Genomic DNA, 19,067 nt, shown 5'->3' on the forward strand with positions numbered 1-19,067 from the left:
CAAAGTAATTTTTAAACCTTTTTATTATGTCAAATACCATCATGGGTGTAATCAATATTCTTAAGTCAAATAATAGGTCTTAAAGTTCTACTTCTCCATCAAAATTTCAGATTCATGATAATAATAATAATAATAATAATATAATGTCAATCTCTGTACACAACACAAATGAGCAAAAGAGAACAGAAATCCTGCGTAAATGGTTAATAGAGACAGCAGGAAACAAGCACACATAAAAAAAGCATGACCCTGTACTGTTCCATCTGTGAATGCCCAAAATAAATATTTCAAATGGGACTGCCTAACTCGAAAGACCAAGCAATTGAAAACTAAAGGCCAGTGGAGTAAGCACAAAAACACAAGCTGCCCAGGCAAAGCTCTGAGAATCTTCACCTAATTCTGTTGAAACTTTACTTAATATTATACCTTTGGAAAAATATGCAAAGATGTAAAGCTAGTTATTAAAAAAAACTCTTCTTTTATTTGTTGGGCATAAGTCTTTATTTACGGGTTTCATTCACAAATACATGTACATCATTTGTATTTACAAATAAGGGAAACTCTTACAGTCTTACCTCGTATTGCCTCTTTAGCCTTAAAACCTCTTTCTGCTTCTGTCTAAAAGTGTATAGTTAGTTTAGTGGTCAAAAGTAATTGAGTACTCGCACACCCCAACCACAGACAGACCGATCAGGACTGTGATCAATAGAGAGAATTTGTTCAGAACCACAAGTAGCCAAAGGCAGAAATAAGATGTAAGAATCCCAACCACAAACTGGGCATGAAAAATATTATAGGTCTTAATCTTACCTAAAAAAACAAATCTTTGTATGGACATTCTCATATCAATTTTTATTTTCCAGATTCTCAACTGAACGTCTTATCCTCTCAGGCCAGGACATAAAAACTTAAAGACCAAGGACAAACATATTTCATGGGTCTCAGCACTGTAAATATTTTACGCCACAATTAGCAAACATTAGGCTATACAAGAGGTAAGCCACTTTGATCCTGTCTGTCAGAACCTGCCTGGACAAAGTGAGATTATATCTCTGCACAAAGACAGGGGCACTTCATAAAAAAAACTTCCCCACATAAAAATTAAATGAGCAGTCTCTGCATGCAAGCTTAACCATAACCCCACAGACACTCATTTGAGCAAACAGAAGCACATTCAAGCAACAAGTTATTTATTGAGTGCAGGGAAAAAGCAAAACAGACAGCAGAGACAGCGGTGGGAAAGAAGATAAAGTTCCTAGCAGGGGTGCCATTTAACTACCCGCATAGACACTTGTTTCATTCACTGTAAAAGCTCTTTATCATAAAAAGAAGAGCAAGTTGGTCCAAATAAGAAACCCAGCAAAGTTAAAAATCACACTGCAAAACTGAAATAACTTCTCAGAACAAATAATTGAGAGTACCCCAGGAAAATAGAATAGGCTACCTGCAACAAAAGGTACACTTTGTTCTAGAAACAAATTACGACAAACACATCAAAAAAATTATAGCACCCCTCATTAAAAGACCTTTGAGATAAATAAGACATGTCTAGAAGAAAAAGAAAAAGAATAGGAGAGTGAGAAGAGGAAACAAAGAAGAAATTGATGGAGAAAAAGAAAAACACGACAAGGAAGAGAAGCAGTTCAAGGCCAGAAAAAGAAATGAGGGAAAAAATTCAGGATTTGATTTTTTTTTTTTTATTGTTTTAATCTATCCAAGCAAATGCAGTTTTTGGGAATAGACATAAGGGTCTTGAACATCTAGCTCTCACTGGCAAAATTGAAGGCAAGCGAGGCAGGGGTAGGCCCAGAACAACATACTTAGGGAACCTAAACAAATGGGTAACAGGGAAAAATCAGGGAAACGTAACTTTTCTGAGAGCATCCGAGCAAAGGAATGAATGGAAAATCATGATCGCCGATGTCTGTCGCAGATCTGGCACTGGATGATGATGATCTATCCAAGCCCGGTTCAACCCCAGTTCAAAAGGAGCCATATATAGGCAATACAGTTTGTATCTTGTGTAAAAACCAAAAACTTTGCATTCAACAAGTTTGCAGGTATCAAAATTCTTTTTGCTGACCCCTAGGTTTTGCAAACACAAGTTATGACTACATTTAATTAGAGCATTCTTAACAGAAAATGCTATTGGGATGTCCAATATCTTTACTTTGATGCAATCCCAAAAATGAAAGACTGCCCCAGACTAGGGCAAGCACAAGTCGATACTGGCCAGTATTGCGAGCCCAATATCGATAAGTACTCAGTACTTATTAAGATTCAACAACATAGTTTCTTACTATAATACGGTCAATCACTTTTCACCATAAAATGCCACGAAACACAGTTGTAGGCCTGCATACATTAGCCTGCGCTGTGTCCATTGCTATTGGGTTTTTTTTTATTAGGCTTTATTTCTGTTTTTGGTTTTGGTTTTACTTGGCTTCATTTTTTTTTTTCTACTTTAGCTGCATCTCGAAAGTTGCCGTCTGAATTTTGGGGAAATCAACGGCATTCATGAAGTCTTGGAATCCACCAACTTCTACCATGGAAACCAGTTGCATGTCTGTGTATATCACGAACAATAGTTTTTTGGTCAGCAGCATTTTCAATGCTTTTTAGTTTTTAAAAAATCATAAAAATCCCGACATTCCAAAACTAGGGTATCGATTAGTATCGACTAAGCAACGAAAATAAGTACTTACTAAGGGGTTCATTCTTAACAGGTACCCAGTACTGGTATCGATCAGCGCCCAACACTACTCCAGACTTAGGCTAAGGAAGTGAACTAAATTTGAAGGTATAGCTGTCTCTAAACAGAAATTGTAAAAATAAATGCAGACCTGAGTTATATAACAAAATTTTACAGAACTTCCATTTTTAAAGGCATGCTCTTCCTAAATGCCCTCTTTCATCTATACAGCTAGCAAACAGCTCCGGCATGACAGAGGGACAAGTTTGCAAATATACAAACTTATCTGGGTCATACAGCAAGTGCCAGCAGACAAACAAACCACATGATACAGTATCTCCAACACTACTCATGAACGAAGAATAAAATTTATGATAGTGTTTTTTGTACCTCTCCTATTCACTCACATATATGGCTTGTTTGCCCACCCCAACCTTGTCTCGAGAAAGAAAAAAAAAAAAACCAGGATCAAGGGCAGCCTATGAGACAAGCTGTTTGATTAGATCCGAGATGTTTCACTGATTTTAACAATCATTATACAATTTGCGGACTTTTCTCTCAAGACTTGTAGTTTTTAGAACAGTACAGACAAGCAAATTTTATGCTGGTTATTAAGACAACATATACATCATCAAAAGTGATGACACAAACTCACTCCATAAATTGACAATTTAAAAATAACGCTTTGAAATCACATCAAGTACAGTGAGCAAAAATTCATAAAACGTGAAGAGTTCAAGTTGCATTTATTATATGTATATTTGTCCTATACAGAAAAGTAATACAATAACAAAAGTATAAACAAGAAGCATAAGAAATGGTGGTGCATTGTGCCCTTCATAAGAGCTCATTTAGGCACATGACAATACCGCTAGTTCTTAAGTATCAATAGAAAAGAAGATAATGAATTTGGCTGAAACCAACCAACTGGCAATCAAGATCCATAAAAGGAGCCAAGAAAGAACAGGAATGCATGGAACTCGGCTAAATGCAACCTCAGACCCTTTTCAAAAAAAGAATATGACTCAAAAACTTTTTCCATAATAAGAAATTAAGATGAGCACCAATTACGCACAGTATACTTGTTCTTTCCAAAACAGCCATAACAACAACAGCCACAACAACAACACAGTTATGCAACTTCCACCTTTAAAACTCAAGTTATAGGCTAGTCCACCACTTCCTGGCTTGAAAACTGAGGGCTTACAAACTTCATTTCCCCCTTTGAAACAGATCTGCCATAAATATCGCGTTATAAATTGGCTATTACAAATAAAATTCAACCAGTGAGCCACATGTTAGTGAGCTGAACGTAGTATGCATCTAAAGAAAGTCACATGGGAAAATCTATTTTTACCTTAGTTTTATTGATTTCACAGAACATTTGTAATTTTTTGATAAGTTGATTAAGTCATATGAGCAGCTACTTGAAATTTCACTTCCCAAATGTTGTAGCGACATTTCAGACTCAAGCTAACGTGATTCAGGTACAGAGAGTGATTGATACATGTTCGCCAGCGTAGCAAATCATAGCAGTGCGTCCTTCCATATCACGTATCATTTTAAAAACAAGTTCATGGTCTGATGGAAGTTTTTACGCAAATAAATTGCATGCAAATCTGACAAGAGTCAGGTATCTTAAAAGCAAATAAATGGAATTTTTTTGGGGTACTTGGAAGATTTGCAAATATATACCATGGTAGATCTATAAAGGCCAACCCCCCCCCCGCCCAACAAAATTACAAGTCCACACCAGCTAACACAACTTGTAGACACTTTGTTTCCAACAGTGGGCATTGACCTCTTACACGGAGAACACTTTCAGTTTCAGAAATGTCATGATGAGGTGTAAAATATAAATTCGTCTAATCTCTGAGAAGCCAACTTCTCCACTAGCACACGCACAGGCACACACACATTGTTACTTCACCTGAGAAATAGTACAGAGAAATAGTAAATAGACGTAATACATTCCAGTCAACCCAAACAACAAGTCATAATAATACAAAGGAATCTCCTGTAGTTCAATCCGGAACAACAAAAACAAAAGATTTACAGTATTGATAAACCACAATTTCCATCAAACATAACAAGCTGTTTAAACAATGTAGGAAAATTGTGTATAAACTAAACTGAAAAATATATACGAACATTATGTGTATACTCGACTGTAAAAGAAAAAAGATGATCATTGTATGTGTGCAAGACAGAAAAAAAATTCATAGGAACATGGTGTGTACACTAGACTGATAGAGAATAAAGAAGATGTAGGAACATAGTGTGTTCACTAGACTGATGAAGAATAAAGCAGATGTAGGAACATAGTGTGTATACTAGACTGACAGAGAATAAAGAAGATGAAAGAACATAGCGTGTATACCAGACTGAATTTTTTTAAAAATAGGAATATAGTGTATGTACTAGACTGAAAGAAAAAAAAAGGTGTAGGAACATTGTGTGAACACACTAGACTGCTAAAAAAAAGAAAGAAAAAAAAAGAAGGGGGGGGTGGGGGGTGTGACAAAATTACATTAACTTGACATTCAAGAAGAATCAAATTTCTTTTTTTACAAAAGGCCAAAAATTATTCTATAAGACAGCCCAAAATGTTAAAATTTTAAAAAATCACAGAGAGTGCAGCTCTGCTTCTTGAAGACCCAGTAAACGAGTGTCTGCAGCACAATCATTCTAGTTACTGAGAACCACTTCAGAGTACCGGTAAATAGAAAAATTGGCAGAACACATGAAGGGACCAAAAGGAAACAAACAGTAACATGATATTCTCCAAGGCCACTCAAGTCATCGGCAAAACAAATTTCATTATGTTGATAGTATCATCTTCAGGAGTTCATCCAAACTTTTCAGGTTCAAAACAAAATCAAAAGAACCCATGGCAGTTTTGGCCTAACAAAAAAAACAACAACATATCACACCATAAGATTTGTAAAAAAAAAAAGAAGAAAAAAAAAGAATTGTTCAATCCCTTTTTTTCATCTGAGGACCTCTACATGTTGTAGTTGGGCATTGTGCCATTAGCAAATGGCAGGGAGCGCACAATGAAGTAGTCATGAAAGTAGGCGAGGATAGCGACAGGCTGGCCCACAATCAGTGACAGCCACATGATAATGTTGCCCCACTTGCCTCGGATGTATTTGGCGGTGATGTATGCGATTGGAACCTGGAACAACAGAGGGGAACAAAAATGTCACAGTCACTATCAGTCACAAAACAAAGTATGACAATAGGGAAAAATTTACTAGAGTGGCAGGGGCTCTTTCTTCCTGTACTTAAATACCCCATTCATTTACTGTCAATTTACATCAGCAATTTATCATAATGAGCCATGCAATAGGTTGGTTAAAGTTTACAGATAGAGGCCAAAGCTGAAAAGAAAAGGCATTTGGTGCTTCTATGTCTAAAACTAGATTTGTATAATTCGAAAATCATATTATGATCACACTAAAGATTAAGGGTAAAGGGCATAGTTGAGAGAGGGCATAGTTGAGAGACTATAAGATCTGGGATCAAATACAGACTCCAAAAATCTGTAATTAACAAAGCAGAAAGAAACCTAACAATTGCCAGTTTGACTGTACAATCTGCTGGCCACAATTTATTCTGAGATTTTCTACTCGGTACAGTATATTCCGGTATGTGTTTGCGCATCTGAATATAAATACAATAATGCTTGCTTGGTGCTTGAAAAAGCAAAACGAAAGTAACAATATAATATAGATCGAAAGGAAAGGGGGGGGACCAACTAGTGGCACCCATCAACTACCCAAACAAAGTAAACATATTATTAAATCATTTTTGCAACAAGTGTCACGTCTTCAAGATAACAAAAGAGACAAAATTTGGACTGAGGCATGAAACATTATACCGAAGGAAGATTCAGCTGTAAGGCGCCACAAACTTGCCACATCATCTTTTAGCTTTAAAAAATCATGACATTTAACATTCAATTAGGAGTATGCAAATAACATCGCCTAATCTAGGACATGTAATCCAAGGTTACAAAATGTAAAATTCCATTACAAAAAGCGTTTCATTTAACCCTTAAAGTTCTGACCCCCTTACGTGCTTAAGTATATGTGAGCTCCCAGTGCAGAAGGGAGAAGACAAATCATGGAGAGCATGACTCGCGGGTCCACGGGGTTTAGCTATAACAACTTAAAAGTAACTTCTTCGTCACATCACATGACTTACTCGGCACAACTGATAGCTTGAATTATACAATTCAACAAGACAAGACGCCGAGAAGTGATAAACTCCATAAGCTTACATTGAAGTTAAACATGTTGAATAAGCAATTTTCATTCATTGTCACGAACTAGAGGAATGAGATTAAGAAAAGCAAGAGCTATATAGGGCAAGGTAAACACTCTCGACGCACACCCTTCAACAATATCGGCTTCACCTGACAACACTGTCAAAGTCAAAAGGCTATAATAATGTGCCACTAAATTACTCTTAATCAAAATCCCAATGACTACTGAGATATTACGACACAAGGAATTTTTTACGGCAAACAGCAATATGCTTGAGCATCTGACCTGTAAACACAGAATAAGAAAAGATTATGGCGAATTAAGAATCATGTGCCTTGTCCTGTTCAACATCACACCCTTTCCCAATCTGTAACAACCTTGTGAAAAAAATAAACCCAAAATAGCAAGACAGCTAAGGCTCACCTGCATCAACATGCCTGTGAAGGCCCAAATTTTGAACATCCGAAGTGGAATGCTGACCAAATACTGCAACAAAAGGAAAAGAAAGAATCCTTAAAACAAGTCAGTTTACTTGCGGCTGCTTATGAATAATATGAAAACACATAAAAAGGAATCTGCTAAAAAAATTTAGACCCACAACGAACATTTTGCCAAACAATTTAACAATCTATACAATAGAAGGGGTCATTTTTAAAAAGGAGTTACAGCTATTTCAGGAAATAAAATAAGATGATGGCAATATTGGAATCTTCTTCAAGTGTGTGCAAAATTCTCCCTCCTTACTCCAGTTCCCAACAAGTCCCTGTCAGGAGGAGCGGGTGCAAATCTAGTCAAGAGCAAAAGATAAAGACTAAGAGAAGAAGACATCCGCTGGGACCTACTCCACCAAAAGTCTCTGGGATGGTCACTATTTCCATAACCCTCAACAGAAAGGGTGAGGAATGTTACATTTCTGAGCATGTTCGCAACCGCCAAAGCTCTTACTGCCTTTGGCATCATTAGAGAGGAGAAAGGCTTCCCTCCTGGGGTCTGCTGACTTTTTAGGGAGTTAAGAAATCTGACCAACTCTGTCAAATATGGAAATGTGCATCATTCAGGGGAATCCCTGAAAGTGCTGGTCCTCATAGGAGTCGCATCACTTCCCGTTGTGTTGTCACAATTTGTGAAGAGCAGTGACCTGGACAGCAGAACGCTAGGATTTCCACAAGAGTAGAGACAATATTACCTTCCCCTATCAGTCATCTACCATTTCCTCATCTTCAATTTTTGTTCTTGTGGTGCTTGTTAATGAGGACCACTTTGAATTCTCTTTGCTTTTGAGGACTCTTCACCACTTTAATATCAAACTTGCATCTATCTTATTTCCCATGAGTCCAATTTTCAGTCAAGTTCAAGGTCCACTTAAACTATTGCCTGATGATGATCAAAGCGAGAATTTCCTCTCTTCTTCCCTTACACTTTGTGCAGATTTTCTGAACCATCTGGAAATGCAAATGCGTCAATCTTGCTTCCTATTATATCATCTGATGACAGTCATGTTGTGTAGTCAAACTTTCCTCCTAGCATAATGTGCCATCAATGGTCAGGCGTCCAGGGCACAAAATCCACGTCTCATTTCCCCCTCTAACCTAATTTATCCCATCGCTTCCCCATATTCATTGCTGTCCTTCCTTCAAGGATAGTGATTTGTCCTCAAGCCATGTCCAAGGTCAGACTGCAGTCTTTATCAAGTCATCCATGTCCTTCATCGCGCTATCATTGGTAGGTGATTAGCCCTGGATGACATGTACGCAGATTCTCCCCTTCTTGGTATTCAAGGATACTTAAGTGGCGTCAGTGGCCTATTGGTTAGGCTACCAGACACGTAATCGTGAGGTTGCGGGTTCTGGGGTTCAAGCCGCGGACCCGACGTGGTGTTCTTGGGAAAGGCATTTTACACGAATTTTCCCCACTTTACCCAGATGAAAATGGGTACCCCGCTATAGACAGTGAAAAGTGTTGTCAGTTTGTTAGTGTTTGAGTGCTTAAACGGCTGCTTGCACTGTATGCTTCCTGGGAAGCTGAGAATGTATCTGAGTGTTCTTTGGTCTTCTGGGGTAGTAATATAGTGTAAAGCGAATAGAGCTTGCTTTCGAGTGGGGACATGCGCTATACAAATGCTATTTATTATTATTATTACTTTAATTAAGCGTGGGCCTAATGCCTTCTATTTCACGAGAGCATTTTGAGCTGTAATTAACAACAATGAGCATTTTCATCCTAGGAGCCTGAATGAACCACCATTACCCCTGTGGACAACTCGGCCATTCCATTCCAGATCCATCTCATTGCTCCAGGTCTTGGCTGCTGAACTTCGTTTTTATCTTTTGTGTCCACATGTTTCAAATCCTCTGGAGTGAGCGGTTGGCTAGTGATCTGGTGTGGTTTGCTCCTTATTTCATGTCAAACTTCATCCTTGTCTCGCCTCCTCTTTTTCTCTGTATGTTACTCTCTAATAACACTTTTAAGCTTCCCGACTTATATGATCTGATTACGTTGCAAGTGCCGTAAAACTCATACTAAAACTAAGACAAAACCTTTTGGTTCTGAGAAAGGAAATCATTTGTATAGTACATGGTTCTTGGCTTTGGCTACAAGATGAATTGGGTTCTCTTGACACGGAAACTTACTTCTTTGGTGAGACCTCCTCTGTCAACATAAAAAAAAAGAAAGAAAAATATTATATCCCCAGGGCTGTCTTCTCTTTATGTTTTCTCATTTGCAATTCTGTACCACACCCATCCTCCAATTTGGCAAGAGAAGCAATAATTGACTTCATGAAAAAAGTAAAACAAAGACACACATGATAAAGAGTTACCAGAGAATTCTATGATAATTCTCATTAAATACTATTCCAAACATACTTCCCCTACTTTGCTTTTGTTTCAGAAATTCATTTTACCCTGGAAACATATCATCCGAAAATGGTAAGGGTCAGCATTAAACAAACCCCAATTTGCCATCTGACATTGGTTCAATTTTAATAAATATTCCTCCTCACCTCATGGAAAAATGCAGAGAGTAAAAAGACGATTGTTGAAGCTGCCAGTTTGGAAACTCCTTTTTTCAAAAGAGGCTTGTAGACATGTCTGTGAAGAAAAAAAGCAAATGATGGTAAGTACAAACTTTTTATCACATTACTTGTAAAATGCTAAACTAAAATGTATTTTTTTCTTTATAGTTGTTATGTGGAAGACTTTTTAACACTATGCTGAGATGAGAATATCACATCCTAATCGTGATCAGGTCTTCCTCTTTCCGCTTTTCTCAATAATTGAACATCACTATTCTGAAACTCACCTAGTGGCCCATCTGTGCACCGGAATATTCCAGTTCTGCCAGAATTCAGACACAGTTTCAGCATTCCTGGAAACAGTGACATTTTCATTTACTTTATTGAGAGTATAGGAAGAACATAGAAAATGAATTTTTTTTTTCTTTTTATTATGTTTTTGTTACTGTCTGCCATCCCCACTTGGACCCTTCAAAAATAGGGGAAGTTCAGACCCCATGCACAGTGTATATTAAAAGTTGACATATCAGGTATATTACTATGTGCAAACTTTAAATGGCCAAGTTTGTCACCAATTAAAGCCATCTGGGTAAGAACTGTTTCGGTAATTGACAGGAAAAGGAAGGACAAACATTTTCTAAAATGTGTTTGAAAATATGGTCTTAATTATCATTACTATAAACCTAATAACTCACTTGAGCCTATTTCTGTGCATTTACGGGATGCGATTTATCTATCAATATCTCCATGATTTTTCAGTTACAAGCTACCGGAACCCTGGAGCCAACAGTTGAACCACTTATTTTGTGTCATTAAAAATTTGTTGAAGTCATGTGCAATACTTTTTTAGTTGTAACGGGACTAAGTCAGTCACCCTTGCATTGTGATAAATGATTTTATTACAAATTGGACACACACAAAAATTGTGTAATCCGAGACATTTTCAATTCAAAATATTGATAAAATAAAAACTATTCGGATAAATTATATGTTTTCTTTTTCTGTGAGAACATTTCTTCCTTTCTTTTGCTGCATTCTTTAAATTATGGTAGCTTTCACAGTCTGTTTGTGCTTAACAATTCAATATACCCCAAAAGTGTTCGGCTGCAATGGTTGTTAAATGAAAAATATCTCAGACTCAAGTGAGTTAAAAATATTCATACATATAATATATAGGTCAAGACTTTTATTCAATAATACAATTGTGTTACGATGCGGTGGAATCAGGTGCTCGTAAATTTTTGGGCATGTGGAGTTATTGGTACCATCTTAAAGTTTGTCCATTTAACTACTTTTTGATGAAAAAAAATATACAAATATCTTGAACAGAAGTCGAGACATGTGCAATTGAAGGAGGTGGGAGTCGCCTGGTTTCAGAGGTAAAATTAGCTGGAAAACAGACGCCAAAGTTCATTGAGTTCCAAAGCTTGAGAGTACTTGGAGGCTGGAAGTTTACATTTGTTGAGCCTTTACTCAATGTTTCTCAGTAAAATCTACAAACAAAAATATGTTTTTAAATGGACAAATAACGTGTGGAGCCAAAAAACAAATTTGAAAAAAATTTGTCACACTGGTAAAACTCTTAATTTAATTAAGAGATGGTTCTTGGGCTCCTGCCTGTTAAGTTTCTTGAAGCGAAGTACAAAAAGCACCTAGGACAAGACAAAGGCCTTCATTCTGGATTGGATCTCGTAGCTTCAAGTCAGATTTTTCTGCCAATCCATAGACAGGACAGGCATTGTCTAGTTTGCAACGGACATAAGAATGGTAGAGGTTTGAAGAAACTTTTCTGTGTCTCTGCTTCATCCAAGGTTAGACGATACATATTTACTGATTTGGGAACCCTTTAACATCTGGTCTTGCGGTCTTTAAAATCTGACGGTATGTTGGAGAGGGGGGGTTACGCCCCCATTGACCTAATTTAGATCATCCTAAGCTCTGATGAAACAAAAAGTTTTGTGACCTTATGATAAGGACATTTTAACAGAAAACAAACAAATTTCCTGACTATTCTATAAAGTTTCTAGAATGCTACAAACACTCACCACCAGTCACGGTAGAAGACACGATCCCCAAACCTCAGCAGCTCTGCAACCACATTAAGGGAGGAATGGAACATCCAATAGAAGAAAATCAGCCAGATAAAGTGATTTGGAATCTGAGGAAAACATAGAGCACAATTGGATCACAATCAAGGCCTCAAAAAATAAAACAAACAAGCATAAGAATGAATGATCAACACCAGATTTTGTGTGTACCAAATCTGTTTGAACTATGACTACAGCTAGTTCACTTTCACCCGACTGCGGTGAAAACAAGATAAAATGAAATCGCTCTGTTTAATCTTCTCAGATCTTTGCATACAGGTCTTAAAGTTAAATGACCAACAGAATCTAAAGCTCATTCATAAAGGTACTGCAAACTTAGGTTCTGATATGTTTTCTTTGATGTAAGCTTAAAGTGGGTAAAAAAAATAATAACGTAAAGACCTGAGAGTCAGATACGGGGAAGAAAATGGATGTCTACTGTGGCAGTTAGCATCAAGAACAAAGAAACTAACAGGAATACCTAAACATAAAGGCATTCTTGGTAGTTGTCAAGGGGCCGGGGCCTACGTGGTATTGTGTCCCGATGCTTATCTATATATGCAGAGACCTACCACCAATGAATACACACTATAATTATTAATACATAAACTATACCTAGGAATCGGGGCCCAATGCACTTCATTGCCTAGGTACCTATATAAGGATCTTAACATGGTCAGAAGGCAAGAGAATATAAACCATGGGTCTCAACTCAGAATTTTTAAAAAGGAGGAACTTTTTCAAAGGATCGCACCAGAAGACCATTTTCGCAAGACACCCATTATTATTATACTAGAGTGCTGAAATAAAAACCATCAATTTATCAAAGCAAGGTTATTTCATGCCAATTTGAGGGTTTGGAAGATGATTTCAAGTAAAAGAGTCACTTACAAAATATTAATCTTGATTATGTACAGAAAGTGGTGGCACATTACTGGGAGGTGCCCCTCCCAGCAGCGGAGTCTAGCTGAAAAAATGGTGGTAGCGGATATCCGCATAGCGGAATATTGAGAACCATGATAAATTCTAAATCGGTGAGCTTAAAGAACGGCCACACATGAAACAACATTGCAGTCACACTACAACTTACATGACAGAAATTACTGTGCATTCTCTAAACATGATAGCCTTGAACTTTCAAAACATTCGATGTACTGAAATTAGCATAACTTTCAAGCAGTTCTATAGTTACAATAAATGTTAGTCCATGTGAATAGGAAACTCCATTTCCACTGAGCGTGTGTCCGTAAGTGAGAGAGAGAGAGAAAGAGAGGGAGGGAGGGGGGAGGAGAGAGGAGAGGAGAGAGAGAGAGAGAGAGAGAGAGAGAGAGAGAGAGAGAGAGAGAGAGAGAAGAGAGAGAGAGAGAAGAGAGAGAGAGAAAAGATTTGTTCCATGTGCATGAGTCTTGTTGGCTCAGGGTTCAAATAATTAAGCGTTCTACCTACGCACCATGTTAAAACAAAACATCCATATCCAAGTTACAAAAAATGATTGTGTAATCTGTTGATAAAAGAGTACAAAGTCAAATGTTAATCCAAAGTAGTTAACTTTCATTTCCAGACAGAAAAAAACATAGAATGTTAGAAGGTGAATTAGCCTTCCAATCGAGGAACGAAAAAAAAAAAAAAAGGAAACCCTTCACCCATATAGATACACAAAAGACAATATTTGAAGGTTCAGTTTAAGTGCCAAAACAACCTGAGACCGTGCACTCCGCTTAACATGACCTTCCATCCTGATATTCCAATCACCTCGGCCTTTTAAAAGTCAGAACTATTTTACCTCTGTCTTTGTTAAAAAATATGTTTTTCAAGACATTCAAAGTCCTCTTACCTCTAGCCACTTGAACTGTGCTTAAGTTATACATTGACAGTAAACTGATGGCTACTCAAGTTATTTGTTGATATCTGAAATGGGGAGGTCAACAGAAAGTAAAATTTGGCTCCTCTGCCAGCAATGTTTCTACCTTTTTCAACTTCCCTTATATATGACATTCCTCTACCATGCTTTCCTTTGTCCTAGCTTGTTCTCCCCTGTGCTCAGCTGTCTGAAGCACTCAGAAATGACATTACTACACACCACCAGAGGACCATCTGATGCAGCTTGTACTTATTCTTGGGGTTCAAACCATCCTCAGACACCAGTAGGTGCACAACAGCATCGGACATATCCCCCCTCCCCTTTCAACACACTTGCTCTCAGATTCACCTTACCGGTACTTTATGTTATATCACTGCCAGCCCCTTTCCCGAAACACAGGCACATACATCAAGCAGCATCTTGACCACAATTTATCGACTGGCATTAGGCATTTTAAACTACTGCAAAATCTCATCACAAGACAGCCTTGAGTATTAAAAACATTGATGTAATAAAATGTTTTAAAAGATGATCAGACTTCCAAAAAACTGCAAGATGGTGAAGGACTCAAACAATCAGGGGAGGGGAGGAGGATTTTACTGTCAAGGGCATTGTTCTAAACTTACACTCAGCTTGAGAAGTCTCTCCAGCATCTTGAAAATCTCCATCTCTGCAAGAGGCTGCCTGGCGTTGTTTACAGCAGGCACAATCCACTGCAAAGAGAAAATGTCCACACACGTATACACAGGAACTAGTGCCACTGCACAGAAAATCTGACGTCAGCAAGGATCTGTGATACCGAAACATTATTGACTTTTCCAGACTGAACAGACTGAGGCACAGCCAGAACAAATGTAACTAGTCTTCGTGCTTTCAGTTTATTATTTCAAACCAGCCATTGCAATTTCTTATTAAAAATTTCTAGACTTGAATGTTGGTTCTCATTTGAAGTAAAACAAGTATTGACTTTCTAAACAGTTGTTTGAGCAATGATTATTGTTGTTGCTTGCAAGTCAGAGCATACCTTTTTCCATTCATGTGGTGTAGGAAAATAGCAGGATAAACAAACGACAGAGGGAAAGAAAAGAATCGGACAAAACATTGGGGACTTCACGTCCAACCACCCGCCAACCTTGTGAATATATGTCTAAACAATGAAGTAGGTATCAGAGCTTGCTTTTACATTAAAAAACCCATCAACAAACCGCAACAGTCAATACTGAGCTGGTCTTAACACAGGTACGTGGTAGAAAATAGCAGCAAATTACTAACAAAAGGGACTTACCTGTTGCACCAGGGCAACCATGAGCCAAGACAGGAACAGCTGTACATGACAACAACAAAAACCACGTCAGAAACTACATTTATGTTATACTTAACTACAGTTACATCTTTATTAATTAACTTTCTCTCTTTCTGCATCATTTACCCTAACCGGTAGCCATCTAAAATCACCTCAAAGGTTTCCTAAAGTGTTACTATTATAAAACATCCAAAGGTAAAAGGTTGAAATCACACCAAAAAGCCAACCTTTATAGTCATTGATTAGAAAATTCATATTTGCCTCGCAGAAACATCTCTAAACAGAACCTGTCAGCTCACCCCATGATAAACAGCTACGTGCTGAAAGAAGGAATTTTGCAGCTTACAAGTTTTTCAAGTCTCTTTTCAATCCAGTGAACAGCAAATAGCTTATGTATTGAAATACGTCCAGTTATCATTGTGGTATAAACAGTGAATGATTTGGGGGAGGGGGGAAGAATTCATAATAAATGTTAAATACCAAATGTAAATTTTCTTACGTCAATGCACAGGGACTACACAACAAATGTAATTATGAAGGTATTTCTAGATAAAGCATATCAATGTTCATTCATTTCCATGGTCAGCAGTGTATACAGGAAGACGAAGACAGAAAGCATAAGAAAGAGAAGGGCGTTAAGGTGGCTGTGATTTATGGTGGGAACAAGCAGTAATGATTTGAACAATGGACCTCAGCCAACTTTTGGCAATTGGTCAAGTACATTTTTAATCAAATATTTTCTGCTAGGTAATAGGACGGTAAAAAAAAGAACGTGTTTGACAATAATTCTGCTGGTTCGTAAAAGGACTGCTCCATTTGAAAAAATAAATTTTCCAGAGGCAGTGAATTTGATTTCAAATATTACACAAGAATCGAGTTTTCTTCAATCTTTCAACCCTGATGTCCAGAGCTTATTTAATGGCCACAAGTACAGAGGTCATAGAGATGATTGAAAAGAAGGAGCAGACCACACCAGACCACCCATTAAAGTACATTATACATGATCTGCCAAACTCCACTGTGCACACATATATAAATATACTCATACACACATTACAGGCTCACTAAGCTGTGTAGGAGATTCTCTCTTTAAAAAACAAAACAACTCCTTTAACAACATAACTATCCATGTCAAGTACACATCTTCATAACTGAAGCAAAGGTTAAGGGGAGTTATTGACTTACCATTTCTAGGAGTCTTCTAGCCAAAAATCGTTTCCGGATGCGAGCAGACCGTGGGAAATTCAGCTCATAACACAGGGTGGGTGCAAACAGGAAATATACCATGTCTGCAAACAAATTGTTTTCAGGAAAAGAAGTTTTTGAGAATCAACATTTGCATTCTTTGAGTGTGTCATTGAGCATAGATTGTTTTTTTGTTTGAGTAAAGTGAAGCACATCTACACAATAATGGTCATTTAGTGCTGGGAAAATGTAAGACAGACATAAACAACAGAGGGAAAGTAAAGAAGTAAGACCTACCAGTGGCGCACTCCAACCTCCCAAATTGAGCACAGAAAAAAATAACTTTCATACAACCAAAAGATATCAATTATAGAAACATAACCTTTCTCAGTTTGTATGACAAGCACTCTTCACAATAAATTTAAAATTCTAACATCAAAACATGAGCGCTGTCTTGACTGAAAGAACAATTTGATGGGTACACAACCTGTGTTGAGACAAACATTTTTTCACCAACATTTGTCGAAAAACAACAAAGAGAAAAAAATTCTTTGCTCACCGTTTACATTCAAGTTGTTGGGATAGACCTGGGGTCCGCTGCCAGAACTGTTAACAGCAGTTGCACCTGCATCAGAGGGAACAAAATTATCTAGGAGTACAATAGTAGTGGCAATGTCCTACCGTTTGGGGGGGTTCACACGAGACTTGAATTCCTGACTTTCATGATTTTTTAAGAAATTTGTGAATTCAAGTCCTTCGCAAAATGCTAAAAGAAGTGCTAATATAATGCATTGTGAAATGCATGACACTGGGCAACCCAAATCGGGAATTCAAGACGTTCATGACAAAAGAAATGTGTACAACCCATCAGTGATGGTAATAAGTCATCTCTTAACCCCAAGGGACGCTGATCAACAACAGAGTAGCATAGCAGTAAAAGAAATGTAGGAATGACCTCTCTTTAGACATGCGCACTTTTTAGTTACAACATCGTAAGTGAATGGTTTGTGTTGCCATTGAGCACTGAATTCATTTTGTTTGCAAACGATTGGAGAGTAAATTTTGACAAATATTGACTTGACCAATTTGAGCGTACACCATAACACCGTAAAATTCCAAACACTTAGACGTCAGTCACTCTTCTTTAAAAGTCTAGTTCATAAATAACCAGCAAGTTACCATCAGGACCGCTATCCACTGAGCGTCGTCGTTTGAGTTTGTTTGCTGCATGATGCTTTCTGCACCAGCTATTGGTGTGGGCATATGATGCCAACTTCAAAAAGCAAATTGTCACAATGCCCAAGGTGGAAATAGAAAACACTGCGGAAAATACAAAATAGAAAGAAATGCTGTTAGATCCAGAACCACTGGAGCTGATAAAAAATAGGGGACACAACTTGTAAATTGAGGACATTTTATGAACACATAAAAAAGTACTCAACAGTACCAAAACAAATAGTGTTCCATTTGACCAGGCATGACACAAACACTCTATGACTGAGATAGGCAAATTGTGGCTGGTGTGCCAAATACGGCAAGCATTGTTAGTTTTTTAAAGAAACCCTTTTATCTCCTCTTAGATAAGCACAATGTGTCAAGTGTATGGTATGTATGGGTTTCAGGCCCCTTTCAACACTAAGGTTATTATTTGAGAAGTGGACCAGGATCTTAGATATTACTTCATTTGAGGCTGATGGAACTAGTCAGGAAAGCTTCACTCACGCTCTTCAAGCTGCGTCTAATCTCAGAACATGCATTTTTGTCAATGTGAACAACAGCAAAATGAAAATTATTATTAGTGAAAAGGTAACTTCATTCTTTATATCCTATTTAAAACAATATCAAGAAGATACAGGGTTGGATTCAAAATGATTCATCATAAGTTTCTAGCACTGTCATATGTGTCGATTGAAAGAAGATGATTACATTTTTGTTTATAGTGTGCACAGAATCACATCACTATTAAATGCAAAAAGCAGCCTGACTCAGGACCAAAAATGCTGACCTCACAAAGGAAGACATTTTGTATTGGGCAATTTTCAAGAGTCATGATAAAGCAGGAAGCCCTTCCATAGACAATATGAAACTCAACCCCCAAATGCCTAAAGCACATTTCCATAGTTTAAATAGTTTGAAAATACAACATGCATTTGTAAAGGTCTAATAAAAAATCTACACAATCAGAGTCTTAAAAAGGAATCAAAATTTGTTCAAATTAAAGAAGCATTTCCAAATGGGAACATTACAATATAAAAGGTAAACTTCGTGAATATTAAGGATAAGAATACTAAAAAGAGCGGAATATTACTAGTCTTACCTATGATTGGGTGTAGGTAGTAAATGACAGCAGCAGGCAGCACCAGTAATGTGAGCAGGTCAACAGCATAGATGGCAGCACCAAACTTTTCACTGATGTAACCCTGTGCGAAATCAGAAGAAAAAAAGGGATTAGATCATCAAATCTATCTATAAACTACAGAGACAAAGACGATCTGAGCACACCGTATACATGACATACAAATTGAAATTTAAAGTTGCCCTGAGGAGACTTGCAAATTTTGAGGCATGCAGAGGGATTGGTATCATCTTAAAGCTTTTTGATTTGTCTTGCTAAAAAGAAAATATATACATATATTGAATAAAAGTTGAGATATT

At 37.4% G+C, this 19,067-nt stretch overlaps 1 protein-coding gene across 3 annotated transcripts in view; it reads right to left on the bottom strand.

The window, feature by feature from the left end:
* Positions 1-2,448: 2,448 nt before the first annotated feature.
* Positions 2,449-19,067, bottom strand: part of LOC101852420 (diacylglycerol O-acyltransferase 1) — a 42,063-nt gene continuing 25,444 nt past the window's right edge. For all 3 annotated transcript variants that reach the window (XM_035970665.1, XM_035970664.1, XM_013084578.2), the window contains 11 exons: positions 18,730-18,832; positions 17,592-17,732; positions 16,972-17,037; positions 16,413-16,516; positions 15,210-15,248; positions 14,551-14,637; positions 12,022-12,134; positions 10,264-10,329; positions 9,965-10,052; positions 7,387-7,449; positions 2,449-5,870 (listed from right to left, as the gene is read on the bottom strand). In XM_035970665.1, coding sequence (XP_035826558.1) covers positions 5,697-5,870; positions 7,387-7,449; positions 9,965-10,052; positions 10,264-10,329; positions 12,022-12,134; positions 14,551-14,637; positions 15,210-15,248; positions 16,413-16,516; positions 16,972-17,037; positions 17,592-17,732; positions 18,730-18,832 — 1,044 coding nt within the window. In that variant the 3' untranslated portion in view covers positions 2,449-5,696. The remainder of the gene's footprint in view (positions 5,871-7,386; positions 7,450-9,964; positions 10,053-10,263; positions 10,330-12,021; positions 12,135-14,550; positions 14,638-15,209; positions 15,249-16,412; positions 16,517-16,971; positions 17,038-17,591; positions 17,733-18,729; positions 18,833-19,067) is intronic.

Source organism: Aplysia californica, unplaced genomic scaffold (genome assembly GCF_000002075.1).
Source record: "Aplysia californica isolate F4 #8 unplaced genomic scaffold, AplCal3.0 scaffold00303, whole genome shotgun sequence".
Taxonomy (NCBI): Eukaryota; Metazoa; Mollusca; class Gastropoda; order Aplysiida; family Aplysiidae; genus Aplysia; species Aplysia californica.